This window comes from Leptonotus elevatus, chromosome 14 (assembly GCF_054856555.1).
Source record: "Leptonotus elevatus isolate MCC_2025b chromosome 14, RoL_Lele_1.0, whole genome shotgun sequence".
NCBI classification, from domain to species: Eukaryota; Metazoa; Chordata; class Actinopteri; order Syngnathiformes; family Syngnathidae; genus Leptonotus; species Leptonotus elevatus.
Window position 1 is genome coordinate 8,918,381 of NC_141252.1, and position 21,864 is coordinate 8,940,244.

At 40.9% G+C, this 21,864-nt stretch overlaps 1 protein-coding gene and 1 long non-coding RNA gene across 4 annotated transcripts in view; one reads left to right on the forward strand and one right to left on the reverse strand.

The window, feature by feature from the left end:
- Positions 1–37: 37 nt before the first annotated feature.
- bahd1 (bromo adjacent homology domain containing 1) overlaps positions 38–21,864 on the reverse strand; it is a 41,889-nt gene continuing 20,062 nt past the window's right edge. For all 3 annotated transcript variants that reach the window (XM_086095037.1, XM_086095039.1, XM_086095038.1), the window contains 6 exons: positions 14,214–15,898; positions 9,157–9,566; positions 7,451–7,610; positions 6,038–6,117; positions 5,847–5,938; positions 38–5,222 (listed from right to left, as the gene is read on the reverse strand). In XM_086095037.1, the coding sequence (XP_085951163.1) occupies positions 5,030–5,222; positions 5,847–5,938; positions 6,038–6,117; positions 7,451–7,610; positions 9,157–9,566; positions 14,214–15,768 (2,490 nt within the window). In that variant the 5' untranslated portion in view covers positions 15,769–15,898 and the 3' untranslated portion in view covers positions 38–5,029. The remainder of the gene's footprint in view (positions 5,223–5,846; positions 5,939–6,037; positions 6,118–7,450; positions 7,611–9,156; positions 9,567–14,213; positions 15,899–21,864) is intronic.
- Positions 15,001–18,347, forward strand: LOC147162874 (uncharacterized). The gene is made up of 3 exons (XR_015097105.1): positions 15,001–15,386; positions 15,518–15,568; positions 15,673–18,347. It is a non-coding gene; the product is annotated as an uncharacterized LOC147162874 (long non-coding RNA).

Genomic DNA, 21,864 nt, shown 5'->3' on the forward strand with positions numbered 1-21,864 from the left:
ATATTCATCCACACACAAATTACACACACACAGGCACTTTAAACTCATATATTATTTATTACAATTAAATATTTTTTCTTATATTACAGAGGTCCATTTCAATCAATACAAATAAAACTGTGCTGTGATTAATATTTCCAAGTTACTTCCAAAATGCCATGCAAGAGAATATGAACATAAACAGCTCACACCAGAAAAAAACCAACATGTAGCTATTTGATTTTAAACGTTCTTCTACACTCAGAGGAATGATATTCAGAAATTCACATTTCTATACTTCCCCCTTTTGTCTCTCTCTCTCTTTTTTTTTTTTTTTGGTGCAATTCAACATGAGACCAGTGTCATCTGACTTAAATGACAGAAAAGGCATTTGGAAGTTACATCAAAAATAAACAGTAACGGCTCACATTTCTCTTTATGGAAAAACACTCGGAATATATATTTATATATATATATATATAGAGAGATTTTTTTTAATTAAATATGGGTTTACAGGAACAGGCACAGAGGACCAATTAAGACATCTAGTATCACACGTTGATTCATCAGGAGAGCTGAGCGACTTCTAAGGCCATACACTGCATGTATACTGCACTCTACTGTACTGTAAGGACACCCAGTGGGATTTTTCATCAATTGATTGGCGCTTGAGCAAAGCGGGTCGTACTTCGTCCATCCGTCGCTTAATGCTTATCATTCGTATCAAATCACATCAATTGATTGTTCTCACTGTAATTTAGTAGGAAATCATACCAAAAAAAAAAAATGTAAGTGCCTCATCGTATCCAAAATATGGGCCATTCTTCTCAAGAAAATACAAGCTCGGTGCAAGCCAACTGCACCATTAACCTCAAAATAAATGGTAAAATATTGTTGTTGTTTTTTTGAGGAGGGGAAATAAATAAATCACAAGGGGCTATATACATTTGTTTTCAAAATAAAATAAAAAAAAGTAAAATTTTCAAAGGGGATTAGGCAAATTACTTTCTGTATTAAAAAATATTATTATTATTATTAATGCAGACACAATTGTTTGCACTTTCCTACTAAACGTTTGTGAGAACGAGTCGAATAATAATATATCAAAGGCTGCTTCACATCCTTCCAACAAAAAGCATTCTTTTCAAAGATCAGTGGTGATTTATTTATTTGGAGGGGGGGGGGGGGTATTAAAACTCATTAACTGCCATTGACGGCTATAGATGTAAAAAAATCCTTTTAACAATTTTTTATTAGTTTAACATTTTTTCCCACTTTTGTTAACAAGAGTTTGAAAACCTATACTTTTTTCATTGTGTTAAAACAGATATAAAAATTGGGATTAATCGTGAGTTAACTAGTGAAGTCATGCGATTAATTACGATTAAAAATTGTAATCGCCTGACGCCCCTAATTTGTATTAGTCTTTTTAAAAGTTTTAAAAGGTTTTTTTTTAAGAATAGATTATTAAAAATTAGGGGCCATCAGGTGATTAAAATTTGTAATTGTAATTAATCGCATGACTTCACGAGTTAACTCACAATTAATTACAAATTTTACATCTGTTCTCAATGTAAAAAAAAATAATCTAGGTTTTCATACTCTTGTTAACAAAAATGGATTTTTAAAAAATATATTAATTGTTCAAATGAATTTTTGACGTCTATAGCTGTCAATGGCAGCGAATGAGTTAAACAAACAAACAAAAAAGACTGTCAATATATGCTCGGCAACTATGTTTTAATTTGTGCTCACTGGTATATATCAAAATTAAAAAGCTAAAGAATTTGTTTTCACCCCTTGTATGCGTGTCCACCAGAGTTATACATTTTAAACAATTGAATAAGCCCTCGTGTGAAATATGTGGAATGATCAAACTATTTACGTTTGTAGTCTGTCAATCTACACATTTCGTGCGTCCCTTTTCCCAAATGTCCAACCCTTTTTTGACAAGATCCCACAGGTGAGCTGCGTCAAGCCATTTGGAAACAAATGTCTGGGAACGTTCCATAAGGCAGCAAACTGAAGGGCACGACCTTAAATTCAAATCTGAGAGGAGGCGAAAGCTTTCTTTTTCTTCTTCTTCTTCCTTTTTTTTCTCAGCGAGGAGGAAGACGGGGCAAATACCTCGGAAAGGTGTACTTTAGTAATTCACCACATGGAATTGAAATGGCTCGAATCGGGCAAAACAAGCTCAATCAATCAGTCATCACTCTGACGACACTCACAAAAACGTTCAACTTTTTGGTTGAAATTTCAAGATGAACCTAAAATGTTCTCTCACCGGCATGTCATTCTTTATTATCTAATATTACTCAGGAGTTCTGACCGGCTCCAAGTATTTCTGTATGCTTGTTTGTTTGTTTGATTATACTGCCCCCTGGTGGCCAAGGTGCAAAGCGCCAAAAGGAACAGCACAATGTCCATTGAATTGAAGCACAAAATGTGACAAAAGCTGTTATGTCATGACTTTAGATTTAAGTCCAATATCACATAGCTATTTTTCCTAAATAAAAAAAAATAAAAAAAATCTCAATATGAAGTTGTGCAAAAAGTACGGAAACACTGTTGAGTTCGCCTCCATTTTAGGTTCATGCTGAAATTTCAGCCCAAACATTTTGTTGAGTAGTGTACACATTGCAAATGTGTGTTGGACAGTGCAGCAACAAAAGGGGAGGCAACTTGAGATTGACTCTCATCTAAAAAGGCTTCTTTTAATATGACCTCTAGAAAATAAATTACTTTTTGTTCTCTCTCTAATAAATAAATAGGTTATCTTCTCTCAAAGGTAGAGGAATAAATCATCGATCACGTCACCTAAACGCTACCGAGCGTCTACCGGATATATGTTGACTCGGCGCGTTGGAGAATACGAATATACTGTCTGTACTAAGTGTCTAATTGACGCCGTCTGCAGTCGCACGTCCACGAAGATAAGATGCAGATACATCATCCGCATTTTTCACAACTCAACTTAAAAGGACTTTTCATTCTTTCTTTCTTTTTTTGAGTGCACGTGTGCGCCACACAGTGGAAAAATCTCTTCTGAGGTCACTTAAAAATGTGACATGAAATTTATTTTTTCTTCTTTTTCTTTTTTTTTGACATGAACACTTTTTGCAACTGTCTGCACATTAAAATACTTGATCAATATATCATCAATGGCTTCTTTGAAGGGACTTTTGTTGAGCCTGCTTTCAGTTTGTGATGCTAATCGGAGTTAGCCTATTGTTGCTAAACTTTCTTTAAACATTTAACTGTGTGTGTGGAAGTTAACACATGACTGTTATGATAACCCTGTAAGTCCACTTTCTAACGATTTTGACTTTTCACAATAACATTTATTACATTTATGAATTCATTATCATTAAGTCATAGTAACAGTATCTCCATTAACTTTTTATTTCTATTGTGTTGCTCTTTTGGTCCTGAAATCTTCATTTCATTTTTATAGGGGGGGGGGGCAATCACCAATTTGCCATTTTACCTTGCTGTTAGGTTTAGTTTGAGATCCTAAGATAAGTTAGCATTAGCATAAAAAACAGTGCAAGTCCACTTTCTGACCATTTAGTATTCAAAACAGCTTTTGTCTTCGTTTCTTTTTCCAACAGTGTTATTCTAAATTAGCATTTGGCCGCTATGCTACGACAACCCTGTTACTGGATGAGTTGGAATTTTTAATAAACAGTGATGCTGAATGTGCCAGCGACTTATTAACTCATTCACTCCCAGCCCTTTTCACTGAAGCAACCCCCTTCGCTCCCGGCTGTTTTACTGGATTTTGAGTGATCTTGCAAGGCCTATAGAATATTGTGTTCTATTGCAAATATATTTCCATCTGCTTCCGTTTTGCAGCAATTAGCATTAGAATATAGCCAAGTTTCAACATTATTCACCAATCTACTTAGAAATGTGAGTAAAATAGCTTTTTTTCCAACATGGCCCTGGTTGATCTCTTTTGCTCTGCTGCCATCTGCTACCATTTCTTCAACCGTTCTTTGCAGTTGAGCGGCTGCATCAAAGTGTTCTGTATGCTCTTGGCATAAAAACAAAACATCTAAATACGTCTTTGGGAAACAAAGCATTTAAAATAAAACGTTTTTGGGAGCAAATGAGTTAATAATGTGAGTCATTACGGCATCAAAGTTTGGTCAATATTATCTATACTTTCTCCGAGTATAGGCAAATATAATTTGGTTTGGTTTCAGATGCTAAGCTAAGTTAGCATATTTCCATGAAAAGCCTGCAAGTCCATTTTTAGACAATTTTGTATGAAATAGATTTTTTTTTTATGCTAAGCTAAGTTGCCCTGAAAGTCCACTTTTGGACCATTTGAATAGCCCACTGACACTGCGAAGGTCAACAACCGATCATTCATGTGATTTGTTAAGTCCATTGTTTAGTTTTCGGTTTAGTCCTCATTTATACTTTCTCCGAGAAAACTCTTGTGTTGCGTTTTAAGGAAACAATTCAATTTTCAAAATATATCATATGTGTCATTTGATACATTTTGAACTTCTTATCACAGACGATCACAGATAGATATTTGAATGGCAGCCATCTTCTTCTCTCTCTCCATCTTAAAGTGTGATCTTTGTTTGATTGCACGACGGTAAGTCCTACATTCACAGTAAGGAATCTCTTTTAAAGAGCAATGACGGAAGTAAAGGCCTCTTATGTTGCGTCTGTGTGCGAGTGATAGGCAGATACTTCCATTAGTCACGTATAAGCTCCTTCAAATCCAGCAAATGGCACATTTCTAAGACCTGCAGGAGAACGTTGCGCACAGAGCGCACTCAAAACAGGAAGTCGCGTATGATTAAAACCATCCCGGCAGCCATTATCGCGTCGATGCAACGTGTCGGACCTTAACGTTTACTTCACAAGTGTGTGTCGCGTCGGCGTGAAATTTCAAAGAGAAACTAATCTCACGTTCCTTCATCCTCAGGCACCTCCCTTCGGCAGCCGGCGGGTTCGGAGCTCATTTAAGCAGAGGCGGATGCAACCGCCTTATCTCACGTCTCTATGTCGTCCTGCCCTTCGCCCGGCGCTACTGCAGGTTCTTGAGGAGGCGTCCGTAGCGGAAGTCGTAGACGTGGCGACAGAAAAACACCAGCTCGGGGTCCACGTCATCCGGCACGCAGCGGTGGCTTGGAGCGGCCTGGCCGACGACAGGGGGGACCAGGAGGGAGGCGGCGCTATCGGGGACGCCCTCCCCTCGCCGTTTTACCAAGGCACAAAATCTGGAAATGGGAAACAAAAGGCAAAAGATTCATTCAAAACCCCAAAAAAACGTATACAAATGTTTTTTAACACTGTCATTCACTCCCAAAAACGTATTTGTACGTTTTTTATGTTTTGTTTTGTTTTAATGCTGGAGCATACAGAAGGTTTTGATTCCGCTTCTGTCATGAAGAGGTCGCTTATAGCAATGGTAGTTATTACAAAAACGGCCAGCGGGTGGCAACAGAGTATAAGAGATCAGCCAGGGCCATGTTGCAACAAGCTCTTTTCCCCAGTGTTTTCAACGGGTTTGTGAATAACGATGAAACTTCGCTATATTCTAATGCTAATCGCTGCAAAACGGAAACAGATACTTTTTTCCACCTGATGAATGAAGAGACTCTAATCTTTCCATTTTTATAGCAATAAAACAGAATATTCTGTGGACCTTGCAAAATCAGTCAAAATCCAATAAAACACCCGGGAGCGAAGGGGGTTGCTTCAGTGAAAATGGCTGGGAGTGAATGAATTAAGTGTTTTACGTTGTTTTGTGTTGTGGATGGACAGATAAATGTATATAATGTGTATGTGATATGATAAATACGCAAATACGCAGTAGAAAATAAAATGAATGTGCTTCTCACCGACAATACTGTGCCAGTGTCAGGACATAGCATTTGTCTTCAATACAGGCCACGCTGTTCACATCTTGGTGACGGGACGCGAAGATCTCATTCTGCAGATGAATGAAAATGAAGGCAGTATGTGAGCTGTGATAGACATTAATTTATCAATCTCTGACTTTATTGGGAAACCAGCAGAATGTGATCGTCACCTGACAATGCACATGAAGGTTGCGCCCTCCTTGTGTGTGTTCTGGACGGTAGTACCAAAACAAACTCATCATCAGCTCTCCTGGGAAATAAAAAAAATAAAAAATAAAAATCATGCAAGTAATATGTTACTCACAAAAGGTTTATATCCCGAACTTGTGAACAAGGTTATTTTAGTAGTGATAGACCGATGTGTTTTTTTTTCAAGGCCGATACCGATTATTAGTAGTCAAGCAGGTGGATAATCGATATTTCAAGCCGATATTCATTTGCAATAAAAGAGGAATTTTTAAAACGTACTTCTTTTTTTATTTATTTCAAACATAAAGAACTTTTAGCTTTGTTTAAAAATTATAACAAAAATTGCAGGGAGCTTCCAGGGTTTTCTACTGTGAATAAAGTTTTGCAAAATTTCAACATCATTTCTTAATTTAAAATAAGATAAAAAAAAATAAAATAAAAAATAAAGTGTATTGAGTTCCCAGTGTCAGCATCAATTTTTTTTTTATACAGTGGGAAATTTAAATAAATCCATAAATGAAAAGTTCCCTATGTCTCACTGAGCAACAAATGCATGCGAATGTAGCTAATTATTTATTTTTTTGTCAGGGTTCATTAAAAGGTTTCAAAAGATCTTTGCAGACAGTGAAAAATGGTCTGAATATGCTTGAAATGTTTTTGCGACAAGTAAAAACTGTCTGTGAACATCTTACAAATCCTGATGAAAACCCTAAATCCGCTACGTTCGCAAGCTTTCACCGCTCAGTGAGATACCGGCTTTATCGGCCTTCAGATTCGTAAAAAGGCCGATGCCGATGTTTGGCATTTTGACAAATATTTAAAAAACAAAAATGACTGAAACTACTAAACTAAAACTAACTATAATTATAGCGAAAATGTCCTTTGTTTTTGTCTTAGGCAACTAAATTAATGCATGAGCCTTTGGTGATAAATGTGATTTTAAGTATATTTATTTCGATATTATCCGGTTTAAGGACGTTTGAAAGTGTGTCACACGGAAGTGACCTCATCTAGCAGCAGCCAATAGACAATCACCTTCAGATGACGTCGCTCCTGGGCGACAATTTTGCATGCTTGATTTGCGAAAATGCAACGCTTGGTAAGAAATTGGTTACTTTTTTCATTTTACCATGGTGTTTAATAAATATTGTGCACAAGTCATACAAAAAAAAAAAAAAAAAACTATTACTGAAACTAATTAAAACTAAAACCAAGTGTTTTTTAAATAACTAATAGACCCTTGATAAATAATTCAACAAAATTTTAAAAACAAAACTCTAAACAAATTAAAAACTAACTAAAATGAAAATTCCAAACCTATAATAACCCTGAATATAGTCATTTCATTTGCTCATCATGTCAAGTAGAAGTTCACATCAGAGTATGTCTGCTACCTGTCTCAGGCTCCTCCCACAGTGCTGAGATCTTTGCCACATAAGGCAGAGACTTTTTCCTCGGCCCAGACTTCAGCAGAACCGTGTCCCTGACCCGAATCAGCTCTCCGTCCCGTTCCACTCCCTGGAAACACTTCCTCGGCACCACAGCTTCCTCTCCCTGAGAGAATACAAAATAGCAGAAAGCGTTGAGTTGAGTTGTTCGGCAACCAGAGAAAAAAATAATCTGATTGCCGCCTTATAGCTTGTTGCTATCTTTGTGCTTTTTAAGGAGCCATGACATGCAGCTTAGGCCGAACTTTTTTGATACTGGTCAGCACATTTTGCTCCGGAATGCCGTAATAGTCTTGAGATGTCATTGCACAGTGAAGACAACCTGTGCCAGATGTAGCAAAGCAACCCCAGAACATAACAGCGCCTCCTACATTTTTTCCCAGAAGAAAATGTTCTTTTCTTTGTAAACAGAGAAGTGATGTAGCTTTCCCAGAGATACATTTGGTATTGCATCAAAGTCTACAAAAGGCCTGATTCTTATATGACTCTTAAAAGATTATTTTGAGCAAAGAAGATCAACCAGGGCCATGTTGAAAAAAAGCTCATTTATTCACATTTCTAAATAGATTTGGGAATAATGATGACATTTAGCTATATTATAATACTAATTGTTACAAAACGGAAACAGATAGAAATATACTTTTTTTCCTGATGAAAGAAGAGACTCTAATCTTTCTTTTGGTAGGTTCCATGTTTTTATAGCAATAGAACTCAATATTCTGTGAGCTTTGCAAAATCACTCAAAATCCAGTTAAACGGCCGGGAGTGAAGGGGATCGCTTCAGTGAAAATGGTTGGGAGTGAATGAGTTAAGCACAAGCATACTTCATTATTTTTTCTATATTGTGTGAACCCTCTCACATTTTTTTTTTTTTAAAGATATTAAAAAATGCTGTGTTTAGTGTTTACCATACTTTGCGGTTTTCCATGTACAGTAATTAGTAGGGGACAGAGCGTAGCCTTGAGTCATTGACACCCCAAAAAAGGTTTTTAATTGCCGATGATGTCACAAGACCGCACCAAAGCACTCGTTTTCTCTGAGGCAAGACTTTGGCGCTATCTTGTGGTATCTTAAGGTGTTTTTGAAAGCGCACAAAACCATCGTTTTTCAACAAATAATGGAGGATAGGTTGAAAAAAAATCTGAAAATAGGTGATTTCGCAAGACACAAATTGGAATAGGAATATGAGGAAAATGCTACATAACTCCAAAATAACAGCTCATACAGGGGTAGGCCAACTCTTTTAATTATCTATGTAGTTGATTAAAACCCCTTCGGACCCATAGATGATTGCAGTGGGCATGACATATTTGCGTGTCTAAACCAATAAGAACGCATCATTTGGATGATGGTTCATGATTGGGTCCTAGCTAACCTAATTACAATTGCAAGCTGATTTGCATGATGTTCATGTTAAAAATGTTACATATAAGCCTGGCGTCCACTAGAACAAATAAAAACATGAGATAAACCTCATTTTTTCCTATATTGTTCTTATGTAGAAAAAATGCGGGTGTGATAGGGGTTAAATCTAAATGTCCTAAGATAGACATAAAAAAGAAATCCAAAGAGATCAAGGGCGAACGTGGAACGAGACAAATGATGCATGTTGGCAGCGTTACAAGGTAGCAGCGAGACTTCTGCCTACGTACCAGAGAGAAAACTTCTTTTTCAAAGGGGAGGCCGACGGGCCGCCAGCCGTTGGTGCTTTTTTGGCGCCCGTTCTTGGGCTGCTTGGCAAGCGCTTGCCCTCTGGCGCCGGCAGAGCTCAGCTTCTGCTTCTTTTCCTTCTTGAGTGGGAAGACAAGCGAGCTGACGCTGCCCGTGCCGCGGGCGCCAGACCGGGACCCGCTGGGAGGCTTGGCGCTCTGCGGACACTCCTTGGCCACCTGCAGCGGGGGCTGCGGTTGGCCGGGGTCGGACAGAGGCGTCTGAATGGGGGGCACTGATTGGCCGGCTGCAGGCACTGCGGGAATGGGGCAGCCGGTGAGGATTCTCGGGCCGGGGCAGATGGGGATGGAGGACGGGCTGTGGTGGTCATTGAGGGTTGATGAGTAGTCGTCTGAGGGAAGAACGGACACTTTGTTAGGTACACCTGCACGGTCCAATGAGATCCAATGCTAAAATCCAAATGGAAAAAAAAACATGCGTTGAGTGAGCGTTGGATTCAAGTTTCCATTTTAGTTGCTGAGTTTCGTTGGAATCTGCCAGTGAACTGTTTGCTATTTAGAACATGCTGAGAGTAACAAGTGGTTTCCTCCTGTGATTTAGCACTGATAGAATGTAAATCATGAGGCGTCAGTCTCATTCCTCCCAGCGTCCTGCTGCAAACCACAGAGTGTGCATGTGAGCTTGCGTTGCGCTGATGCACACAGAAAGCGAACATTTTGTTTGCGTGTGTATTCACGTTCTAGTTCACATATCAGAACAGTAACCCGCTGACACTTTCGGTTATCCTAGCAGCAAACGGGCTTTTTACATTCACTGCCAGGTGGCTTAGATTGAAATGCAGACTTGTTTTTTCTGGCCCTTAACTTAAGTGACATTATGCTGCCTTGGCATTTGGATTAGAGCGAAGTCGCCTAATAACTGCACTGCACTTGTGAACGTGGACTTTACTAAACTTTCTGTAATCCTATTGTCTTAATCAATACTAATCTACATCGTGCATAGTTGCCGTGCACTTATTAAAGGGTTGTTTACAGTTTTCATGTAAGGGGGCATATTGTGAACATTTGACTTTTTAATTGCTTGTATACAAATAGTTGTGGGTCTCTGGAGTGCCTGTGAAATGAACAAATCTTTTCTTATCTGCGTATTTCCCGAAAATGGGCCCGTTGTTCTGAAAGTCTACCCGGTTCCATGATAACCGCCCCTCACACAAGAGTTTTGCTGCCCAAGAAATAACCAGAAAGAGCCAGAGCCACTTTCAAGAGTCAAACTAGGCTGTTTAAACCCCAATCATGCAGGGGCATTGTTGTGTAGAAACCCTCACATGCCCCGAGGTCCCTGCTTTCATGTCAAAGCCTGTGTAAATGTAAGCAGAGCTGCAATGAGTTTTGTTGGATGCGCACGTGCAACAGATTGTAATTTTGTTTATCTATATATATTAATTTTCCCTAAATCATTCAATTGTTTAATTTTATATTTCAAGTGGGTTATTATTGAACAGTTGTGGCTTTATTTTGTTTACTTCCCGTTAGAGCTTTTATTTTGAAAGAATAGGGGATATACTGTGGTTGCGCCCCTTGCATTTTCAGATGGCGTCCGGCCTACAAAGAGGCATGTGATAGACGAGGGATCACACAGATTGCTGCCTAATTTGTTTTGTTTTGCCACACTTGCAGAAATAAATCCCAACTCTGGATCCAAATCGATATCCTGTTTATTTTCATGCACCGGAACATAACGCAGTTTGGTCGGACGTGTGGACCGTTTCGGCTACATTAGCATGAGCACAAACGTATTTATTTTGTTGTTGACCTTAGTGGCAGAAACCTAGGGTATGGTTTGAAATTGTGAGAGAGAAAAAATGCAAGATATGTCTCAGACAGTAGAGTTGGCTGTTGTTGTAGTTTTCACTAACGCACTCTTCTTATACAACGCCACATTCTTCTCAGACTCTTTTTCGTCGTATCCTATAAACTTCTATCTGTAGTGCCAATAGTGGGTGGGCCGAGACACCACAGTATTCTTTTTTTAAGCACTTTTAATTGATAATAACGTGAAATGTCGGTGATGTCATCACCATGCTTAGCAGACAACAAAACATAGCTTGGTTGAAGGCAGATGAGAAATGATCAAGCCAAATACAAAGATGTTCTATAGTAAATAAATGGCTTGCTGTTTCGCCAATCACCTGCTAACACAATGCTGACCATCCAGCACTTTTTTGGAGCGCACTCCCAGAAGCAGCACTGCTCAAAGTTAAAAAAAGAAAAAAAAAAGAAAAGAAAAAAGTTTTGCTGCAGATTAATGCTTCAAACATTACAATGACATATTGATGTGGTGCACTTTCTGAACAACGGCAGCCGAGGATAAGCACTGTCACTTTTCAACTCAATAGCGAGCTTCGGGCGACATGTCAACACAAACCCAAAACCTCTTATTCTTCCCAACTGGTTGAAAAAGTCAATTCTACACCTTGCTAAATGACACCTGTGTATTCCTGGCACAACTTTGCCAGAAAACTGAGTTTTTAGTACTGCACTGTGGTTTTTTTTGGGCTACAATGTTACAGAATCAATATCATGCTAAATCAGGGCTCAGAAATTTACGGCCCGGGGGCCATTTGTGGCTCGCAGGATGATGTTTTATGGCCCCTACTTGATATCCAAGTTTAATGTTAGTGCTCTGTTGTCAAGGAAAAAAACAGTAGCACAAAAGCAAATAAAGTGTCTTGCATTCATGTCATGCAAATGAAAAGATTGTCTCCTAATAGAAATTTGGCCAGATAGAGTATGTAGCTGAATAAACAGCCACTATTATTGCAGAGTTTTGGTTTTGTCAGGATTGTTTGAGGCAAGCTTCCAAACAATGAAGAAGGCACATGCAAACAAAAGTAATTAGCATAAGGAAGAACAACAAAGAAGCACATCTGGAGAATAGCTCGAGTTGTTCACAATTTGTAACACTTTTACGCAGTGAGTCAGCACTGGAGAGGATTAGCTCAACTACTCAGATTTTTCGCCCACCCCCCCTTTTTTTTTTTAGCAGAGCCATTTCCCCCCTTAAATTTAGACAACACATTCTAATATGACTTCACACTCTTAGACCATCAAATGCAAGCTGAGATGATTGGAATCGATTGGACCTAGTGGCCCCATTTTTATTTGTATTGGAACAGTCGAGGAAGATTCCTCCAATTCAATATTTAAGGTCATATTACCGTGCCTTAGAAAATAACAAGCATGGCATTTCCTCGGAGCAAATATGACTCAGATGATTTTCGTTACAAAGATTATACAATGTGTTTTTCCTTTCTTTTCTACTTGCACCTTTTAGAAAAGTACTGCTGTGGAAACTCCAGCAAGTTGTCCAATTTGGAGCTCGGCCAAGACTTGAAGGAAACATTCCTGTCAAATTCCATGTTAGAACTGCCGCATATACATAACGAAGCATCTTTTCCTTTGTGTATTTGTGTGTTGGTGAAGAGGGCAAAAATGAGGAAAAGAATTACGGCGCACGCGTCTCTTTATTTTTGCCAGCTTCCGACATAGCGTCAGAAGGGGTAACGGAAGTGGAAGTACGTAAGTATGTTTAACGCCACGAAAGCAATTGTTGCTGTCGCATCCGTTTATCTCAATGGGACAAGCCGCAACTGCTGGATGAACGCACACTTATTACAGCCATCCATCCATTCTCTGTATCGCTTATCCTCACAGGGGTTGCGGGTTTGTGTGTATGTATAAATCCCAGCTATATGGACAAAAGCTGTTATGTCTGAAGGAAGGCCACATTTGTGCATTGCGCCCATTTTTAGCTCACGCCGGCGAGTGAAAGGCGGTTGATCCTTGACTGTCCTTTTTATCTGGGTAGCTTCCCTTTTCCTTTTTTCTTTTCAGACAAAACTTTTCAGTTGTTTTGCAGCTTTTACCAGAAATGCAGTAATTGTGCGTCGACATTCAAATTGACTTCCGTCGTTGTAACGAATGGGTAAAGGGGTAAGTGACGTAGCCATAAAGCATTTAGCACAATTGTAGTTTTTGTGTGTGGCAGTGTTACTACCATTCTCCTCAAAGTTGCTTAGTGCTAGTAAAAATGATACAGGCCCCCTCAGGCCATGGCAAAAGTGCCATTCAACTGGTTTTAAGTCGATGTTTCATCAGAAAAGTTATGAAAATATTTTATTAAGGTTGAAAAGTTCCTCAGTGCTACTATAACGTAATGTTAAAAGGTTAAGGTAAACTGTAAAGTATAAAAACACAATTAGGGTTTTACAATGGTGACCGTTTCACTATTATTTTCATTTCCTATAGAAAAAATGGTTGGATGTCCTGAAACATTTAGTTTTCCCCCTTCCACAGTGTGTCATTTGCAGAACAACAGAACATTTGCTATATACATAAAATGATACTCAATTATACTAAATTGAGTAGAACATTTTAATTTACACTGAATTAAAAACTGCCAATCTGAGTCTTCATGCCTCTTAAAATGTAATTTTTCACCCCCAGTTGGGACCCTGTGGATGATCGGATTTATGCATGGAAGAGCGGCAAATGTCTCACTTAATCCTAATTCTTCCTTATCTAAACATCCCCTCAAGATTGATGTTTTATTCATCCCCAAGACTACAAAACTGTAACATTGCAAACATCCATCCATCCATTTTCTTAACCGCTTGTCCTCACAAGGGTTGCTGGAGCCTATCCCAGCTGCTTTCGGGCAGTAGGCGGGGTACACCCTGAACTGGTTGCCAGCCAATCACAGGGCACACAGAGACAAACAACCATCCACACTCACAATCACACCTATGGACAACTTGGAGTGTTCAATTAACCTGACATGCATGCCTTTGGAATGTGGGAGGAAACCGGAGTACCCGGAGAAAACCCACGCAGGCACGGGGAGAACATGCAAACTCCGCCCAGGAAGGCCGAAGCCCGGACTCGATCTCACGTCCTCTGCACTGGGAGGCGGACATGCTAACTAGTCACCCACCGTGCCGCCCACATTGCAAACAAAAATTTTACTGACATGCGCTCACCTCTATTGATGCCACGAGTGCATTTGGTACATCCTCTGGCAATGGCCGGAATCACACTGCTGTAGGTGGAATAGCCGTTGATCCTGCAGGGCTCTCCGTAGCACGCTTCCACAGAGGTGCAGCAGTAGACTGGATGGGAAATCCCTGAGGGCTGCGGGCCGGAGCTGGGCAGCAGTTTGGGTCTCTTGCTGCTCTTTGGACACAGAGCCAGGGGCGTCATGGAGGACGGCGAGGTGTCCGGGTGGCTGAAGTGGACGCAGTAGCTGGGGAAGCAGGCGTAGGCGTGCGGCGTGATGGTTATGGCTGCCGGGTGGTGGAGGTGGTGGTGGTGATGGTGGTGGTGATGGTGGTGGAACACCTCGGAGAGAGAGCCGTCATCGTCTGGCTCCTTGACGGCCTTGTCCTTGAGGAAGAGAGCCAATCTGTGACAGTACTCCACACATCTCTCCTGGCTACAGCAGTAGCAGGGCGACACGTCCGTCTCCTCCTGCTCCTCTTTGATTGTTTTTAAGGAGAATCCAAGTGTGGAGCCACAGTGGAGCGGAGTTTTTAAACGATTCTGTCCACCAGATTTCCACTCGGGATCCAAAAGCTCCGTCTTACAAAGACTACAGAATCCTTGGGTCGGAGAACCCGGACCCTCTTTACCCTGTTTAATGTGCTTTAGCTGCTCATTGTGTTTTGGATTTGTTCTTCTTTTGGTCTGCAGTGTTGCTCCACTTAAAGGCTTACCGCTAATCTCAACCTGAGTTAAAGCCTTGGCTTTACTTTCGCTGACGGGCTTGGACTCCTGCTTCTTTTGCCGCTTGCTTCCATAGAGGGAACCGGTGAGTTTGAGCAGCGTAGCAGCAGTGAGGCCGGCCTGACGCCGAGGGGTCGGGGCAAACAGAGTCAACCAGTCGACAGGCGGCGCCTCCGCCGTGGACCGCTTCTGTTTTTTACGACTTTCCTTCAGGTCTGTTTTCCCTCCCCGAAGAACCTTTTTGGCTTTTTGAGGTCTGCTTTCACTTTTAGACGGCGCTTCATTCGAAGACTGCTCTTTCTTAATGAGACTGGACGCCAAGGGATCGGCCCTGTAGAGCAGCAGGCTGTTGACAGCTTCTGCATTGAGAGAAGCCATTCTTCTCCTGCGAGGCTCAAGAACAAGATTGGGCCACGTGAGTAAGGTGTCAGGTTTGTTACTTTTTGGTTGCAGTGCTTGTTGACAAGCAGATTTCTTTAACCTTTTATGAGAGCTGTGAGTTTTGGTCCTGTTTTGAGATGATAGCGGTTTCTTACTGGCCTTGACGCTTGGTTGCTTGCAGGCTTTCGGCTCATTCTTCTGCTTACCCACAATTCCTTTCTCCTCCAAACGGGTGAGCAGGACACAACAATCCAGCGCATCACGAACATTACCTGCCGACGTCTTTTTCCGAAATGTGTGCGACTCTTTCTTCTTCTGCTTCTTTCTTCTCTTCAGTTCCTTTGTTCCATCTTTGCCCTTACTCAGCTCGCCTCCCTTTTTGTTGCCTCGCTGCCCATCCTTCGCTGGCTGGTGTCGCTGAGCTTTCACCATGTTCTCGTCCTGCAGCGGAAAGTCCGCCCCTCGTCTTCATCAACGGGATTCTGAGACGGCGGTTGGAGCTCAGAGTGGGCCGTCAGCATGAATCATCATGGATCGTCAACTGGGGCCACACGCACGCTCTCTGGGGAGAGACGGAATGAGTGGCTTACAGATTATTCTGTGACGTGAACGTAACAGGCATTCATCATTTAGCAACAGATTTTACTTCATTTGCGACCAATTTCAAGATACCCCCCAAGAGGATAAGCCCCCTTGGCTTTAAATATAAATGTAATGTGCACATGGTATTGTTATTCCATTAGGGTATAGATTAATGCCTCAGGCCGTATGCGCTTCTCTTATTCATATGCCACTACTGCACTAGTTAATGTGCAAATTTGCCCACATGATATGATGAGATTGCTGCCAAAAGCCATTGCCTTTTTAACACCATACTCCGATTGATGACTCAAGTAGGAGCACAATTCACTCACCCAGTGTAGCACAACGATGCACGTCAACGACGTATTATTATTTGTTCAATCTGACGGATGCTTTTAGAGATGAGTTTGGATCTGTGCTTCAATGCCACGCTGATTTAATTGACGTCACGTGTACACAGCCTGCAGCAGAAAGACTTTAAGTGGCTTCCCAAAGAGTGGCTCATTGGATATATCATTTAAAAAAAGGCTTCATAGAACTGACAAGGCCGAGGAGTGCATTCTGTACGTCAACATTCTGCATGGTCATCTCAGTTAGGAGACGCTGTCGAATGAGATGAAGGATTTTTTTTCCCCCCTCTTCACGTTCACTATAATGTTCCATTATAAAATCATCTCCACAAACTTAATGGCAACAAAATGCACATCTCTGGCGAGATGAAAACAAAATATGCATAAAAGTGAAATAAAGCAATCAGTAAAGACCAACTCATCCAAACACTTGCAGACATGAAATGAGAAATGTCGCACTGAAAGGGGTGCGCAAATAGCTGCACCCTTTGAGATGGGGGCATTTGTCCTTGCTCAAGGGCACCTCAACAGTAGGCAGAAAACAGAGGACCATCTCTCCAAAAACAAGTTGCAATTGATTTTTAATTTTGTTCTCAGCAGGGACTCTAACCATCTTTTCAGATGATCTCGAGTCATCATCATTTTTGAATCAATAACAAAAATGCTTAGTTTTGCTGTAATAATTCGACAAGGCAGTGTCCAATTATGCTCTAATCAACAGCAGCTGCTTTTTACATCTTTAAAAAACGATCGCTGAATTTCTAAAAGTTGATCAAAGTATGGAAATAACCGTCAAATCTTGAATGGCCACCAACTGTTCTCAAAGCACGTAATGACTGAGATTGCCCTCATTTGTCGCACGACTCGGTGAAGCGTGAAATGCAATTCATCAAGAGAGAAATGTAATTTGACGATAACAAGAGGACACGGGGAGACGCACGTCAAGCTTCTGCGTGCGGATATCATCAAATCAAGGCGATCCATTTGAATAGCACCGGCACAGACACACACGCAGAGGAAAGGACAGGTGCTCATTGACCGGCAACATTTGTCAACAAGATGTAATTTACGGCCGTGCAGAAACTGGACATAAAATGTCGAATAAAGTAGAAAAACACCTCACATCTGGAGAATCATGTTTTGGGTATTTTAGGGAACTCCACACAGTGATGTTCTAATAGAGATTTGAACACAGATCTCCTGAGGCGGACATGCTAACCACTACTCCGCGCGCTGCCGGAAAAAAACACCTCTACTATTCAATTCAGAAACCTAAAAAAAGAAACACGCTTAAATGTATACTTGGCGAAGGCATATATTGATTTAATTGCAGCATTCAGTCTTTTGGGGGTAGGAGTCTGTCAGTATTCTCCTACTCTTGTATGCAAAAGCATTCTAAGTGTGTTACATAGTGAGGGCACCTCACACATTTTCAATTGGATTTAAAGCTTTAACTCTGCAGTTAACTCTGGAGTTAAGGCTTTAACTTTGGCAGCGCTACTTTTAATTATACTGATTATGACACCTCAGTGGGAAATACAATTTACACACCGATGAGGATTTTGCTGCACACCACCTAGACACACACATGCAGGCATGCAAAGAAATGTCAGAGTGAGGTGGCCCCATGTGCTGAAATGTGGGGGGTGGGGTGTATGCTTGGTTGACATTCCATCACTCCAACAACAAGTTGCAACTTCTTCAGCCTGTGACAGGATTCAAACCGTGACCCTCCAGGTCTTGGATTGGACAAATCAATCACCGGATCTTAAGCCAAAAACGATTCTGCATTTTACCTCCTGAAGAGGAAACTGACGGAAGAAACCCCCTAGAAACAAAACAAAAAACTGAAAGAGGCTGCGGTAAAGGCCTGGAAAAGCATTTCAAATGAAGAATGCAACAAAGGGTCGTGCAGTTATTGCAAGTATGATTTATGCCACCAAATATTAAATGTTATTCACTTGACTAAGTTCATATAATCATGTCAGTTCCAATACTTTTGCTCACTTGCCAAATGCAATTTTCTGTCCTGAGTTGTTTAACACATCTAAATGTAAATACTATGAAATAAAAGCTGGAATTCTGAACTTTTGTTTCCATCATATTTTGATCTGAAACCCCAAATGTCTTCAGCATACAACAAAAACAATGGAATTGACCTGGCCGTTCCAATACTTTTGAAGAGGACTGTATTAGGGCTGTCAAAGTTAAAGCGTTAACTTTAAGGTGTTGCGCAACCAAGCTTAGAAGAGACTCGCGTGCAAAAAAAAATGCACAAACAGTCATTTCGCTTTCAGTTGTACTTGCTTGGCGCACTTTGCAATACCGTATTAGTTGTACATCTTTGGCGTAACATCAAAGCAAAGGACCCTGCTCAAGTTACCTCCTCGGAGCCTTGCGAATCAAAGCTGCTGGAGTTGCGGCGCTTGTGGGCAGAACTAAACCTGTAAGCGACAAGTTTTGAGAGCTGTTTCTATGAGAGTGTTTTTTTTTCTTTCTTCTTTTGCCATTTTCGCGGTCGTTCACAAATGCGTTTGAACCGTTGTGGGGTCGTGAATAAAGTGGCTCTTCTCAGCGTACGAGAGGTTCAAGGTGTACATGGTGGAAACAGAACTGTTTTGTTGGAGTGCATATGCAGGAGGTCAACTTGTGCCAAGTGTGTTTATAAGGAACTGCAAGAAGATCTGCACTTCCGCATGATGTAAAAGTTGTGGATCACGGCTGTGAAGAGAGAATTTGCAGGCCGCCTTCCACCCCTATTGTTCATGTCTGTATTATTGCTCTCCATGTGTTTTAAAATGTATTTTGCGAGAAACGGGGGGGAAAAAATAGTCGAGCACGTTATTGTTTATTGATTGAAATTAACATGTTTGTTTCGTTGTCTTCATAGGGAAGTCGATTCAGCCGGCTCAAAAATGCGCATGCATAAATTGTCGGCTTGAAACTCCTCCAGTCCGAAATGATAAATGTCGAGACCTCACTGAAATCCAAAGAGTCCGCATCAAAGCACTCCACAATGCTGGATGGTCTCTTCTCATTCTTAATGGCAAGTGGTCGAATAAATTATGTTTGTGCAAAATTTAAACAGGCTTTGATGTTATGCCATGATGACCATCCTACCACACCGTAAGAAATACAAGAAATGCATGTAGTATACGACCAGCACTTGCCAGAAATCGCTCCAGCTGTTTTCATGTTGCTCGAGGCCTCCTCTTGGCATCCTCCCTTTTTTCTCTCAACTTTTCATACATTTTGCAGGGATGTCCAATTACTGTTGTGACACGTTATCCACTTGTTGACGACATTTCTAATTTGAGCTATTAGATCGCTTTCGTGCCATTTGTGTGTATGTTTTTTTTAGCGCCGTGGGCGAGTAAATGTCAGGGAAATGACAGAATTCCACCTTATTTGAGGTTAATCAGTCACTTAGTCTAAATGCTATTGCTGCGATCTGACAGTCATACCCCCACATTATGCACATGCACTGAGATTTCATTGGCATGCAGGGAAAAGGAGACATCACATTGATTGGGGTGTGCAAACCAAAACCTGCGGAATTCAGGTTTGATACCTTGCTCAAAGGCACCCCGTGTATTTTTAGTATACTGTACATTCCCTACAGCTAAGTCTGACAATGTTTCACCTGAATGTGAAAAGTGGTGACATGATTTATCCTGTCCTCATCAGACTTCACACATCATTGTCATACATCACAACAACCTGGCATTTTAAAGGAGGAGTGTTGTGACTGTTTAGAGCTACTGCAGAAACAACTAAAACCATGTGGGATTTTTCCTCCTCAAAACATTGTGCTTTTCTATTTTTATAACTAAGTAGAGAGGAATGTACATTGGCCGCTGAGGTTCACAAGTTCCCTAGATAAATACGCCTCGAAAGTCGAACAAAGCTTCAGAGTGTTCATGCATGGCGTTAAGACTTCGCGAGACCTCATCTATGTGGCAAAGTGATCAAATCTGACGAGCATTGACCAGGACATGGTACACACACACACACACACACACACACACACACACACACACTGCCCTGGCTGCTCGTCATCCATAATAATAAAAGGAACGGAATGTACACCAGAAAATGAAAAAAAAAAAAAAAAGCACTTAGCCTTTATGTCACTGTGTCAGCAAAAAGTGAGTACAAGGGGGCCCCCGGTTTACGGCAAGCAATGAACAAGTTGAAGCGGCGTCGTAATGATAATGTCATCACCCGGCAAAAGAAGGTACGCTCAGTTACGACCGTCTGTTTTACATTGGATTGCTTTACATTTATGTCTTAGAAGTGTTTTAATTATGACTTTACTACTGTGTTGGTATGTGGTTAGTGACAGATTACGGCACGTTCTGACTTAATTAGGAGGAGCCCCGTATAAAAAAAAAGTTTCAAGTATTTACTTACATTAAACCCGTATGTCCATAAAGACTGTGCCTGAAGCCTATGCTGTCTATTTTAAGCAATGATAGTAAATTTCTCATTCCCTAATTACAAGGCATTTTATTTACATGTCCATGCCTTTTAAAATGTTGATAAAAGAAAGTAACTGTAGGCAAAGTTGATCTCAGCTATATTTGGGAGGTTTGGGGCTGAGCTCTAGGGGGGGGAGAAAAATAACACCGACCCTTTAAATCGTAACACCTGTCAGAAGAATCCCTGCGGGGGCTCTGGGATTATTTGAAAGTGCTGAGAATAAAAATCCACGGCTGAGGGAGGAACAAGAATGACACGGACCCCTTATTAGAAGTCAACCTGCCATGCATGTGTCTATTTACTAGTGAAGTGGGAGCACACCACGCGGGTGACTGTCGCAAAGGGGAGGAGGCAGGAAGCCTGTTGTGTGTGTGGGGGGGGGGGGGGGGGCAAAAACCCTACAGAGCTATGGAGCATCACAGCTGGTGTGCAGCTTTGGTCCACTTTTCAAGATTCAAAGTGTTTATTGTCATAGCACAGTTGGGAAACATGTTCCCCTGCGCAATAAATTCTTACTTTGCCGTCAACATGGACGCCAAAATATCCACTTTCACCTAAATTGTCTGACGATTATGAAGCTCTGTGTTGGTGTCTTTCTTCAATTCCTGCAAGTATATCAGCTTTGTGTACAATTTAAAAAGCCCAGAGGTCGCACTAAGTCTAACTATGAGTAAAAAAAAAGACAAGAAAAATATTTATTTCAGTTTATGTAGTTTTTTGTTTGGTGGTTTGCCTTGACATTTTTTTCTAATGTAAAATATCTGCCTTAGCTCAATAAAGGATGAGAAACATGGTTCTCCACCAACCGCTGTACTCATCAGGTGTGCCATGGGAAATGGTCAAGTTTCACTTCATCATTAATTTACATCAATTGATTAAAAAAAAAATCTGCACCATCGACTTATAGTGACAGGCATAACAGTTGAATGCTCTCCCACTAGATGACAAAACGTACATAACAAACCTTTGTATCCACTTTTTACGACATATATGTGCCATAAGATTGTTTTTCTCATGTAAAATATGCGCCTTGACTCAATAAAGGCTGGGGAACAGTCCACACAACCACCATCACCACCACCACCAACCACCACCATCATCCCCGCCACAACCC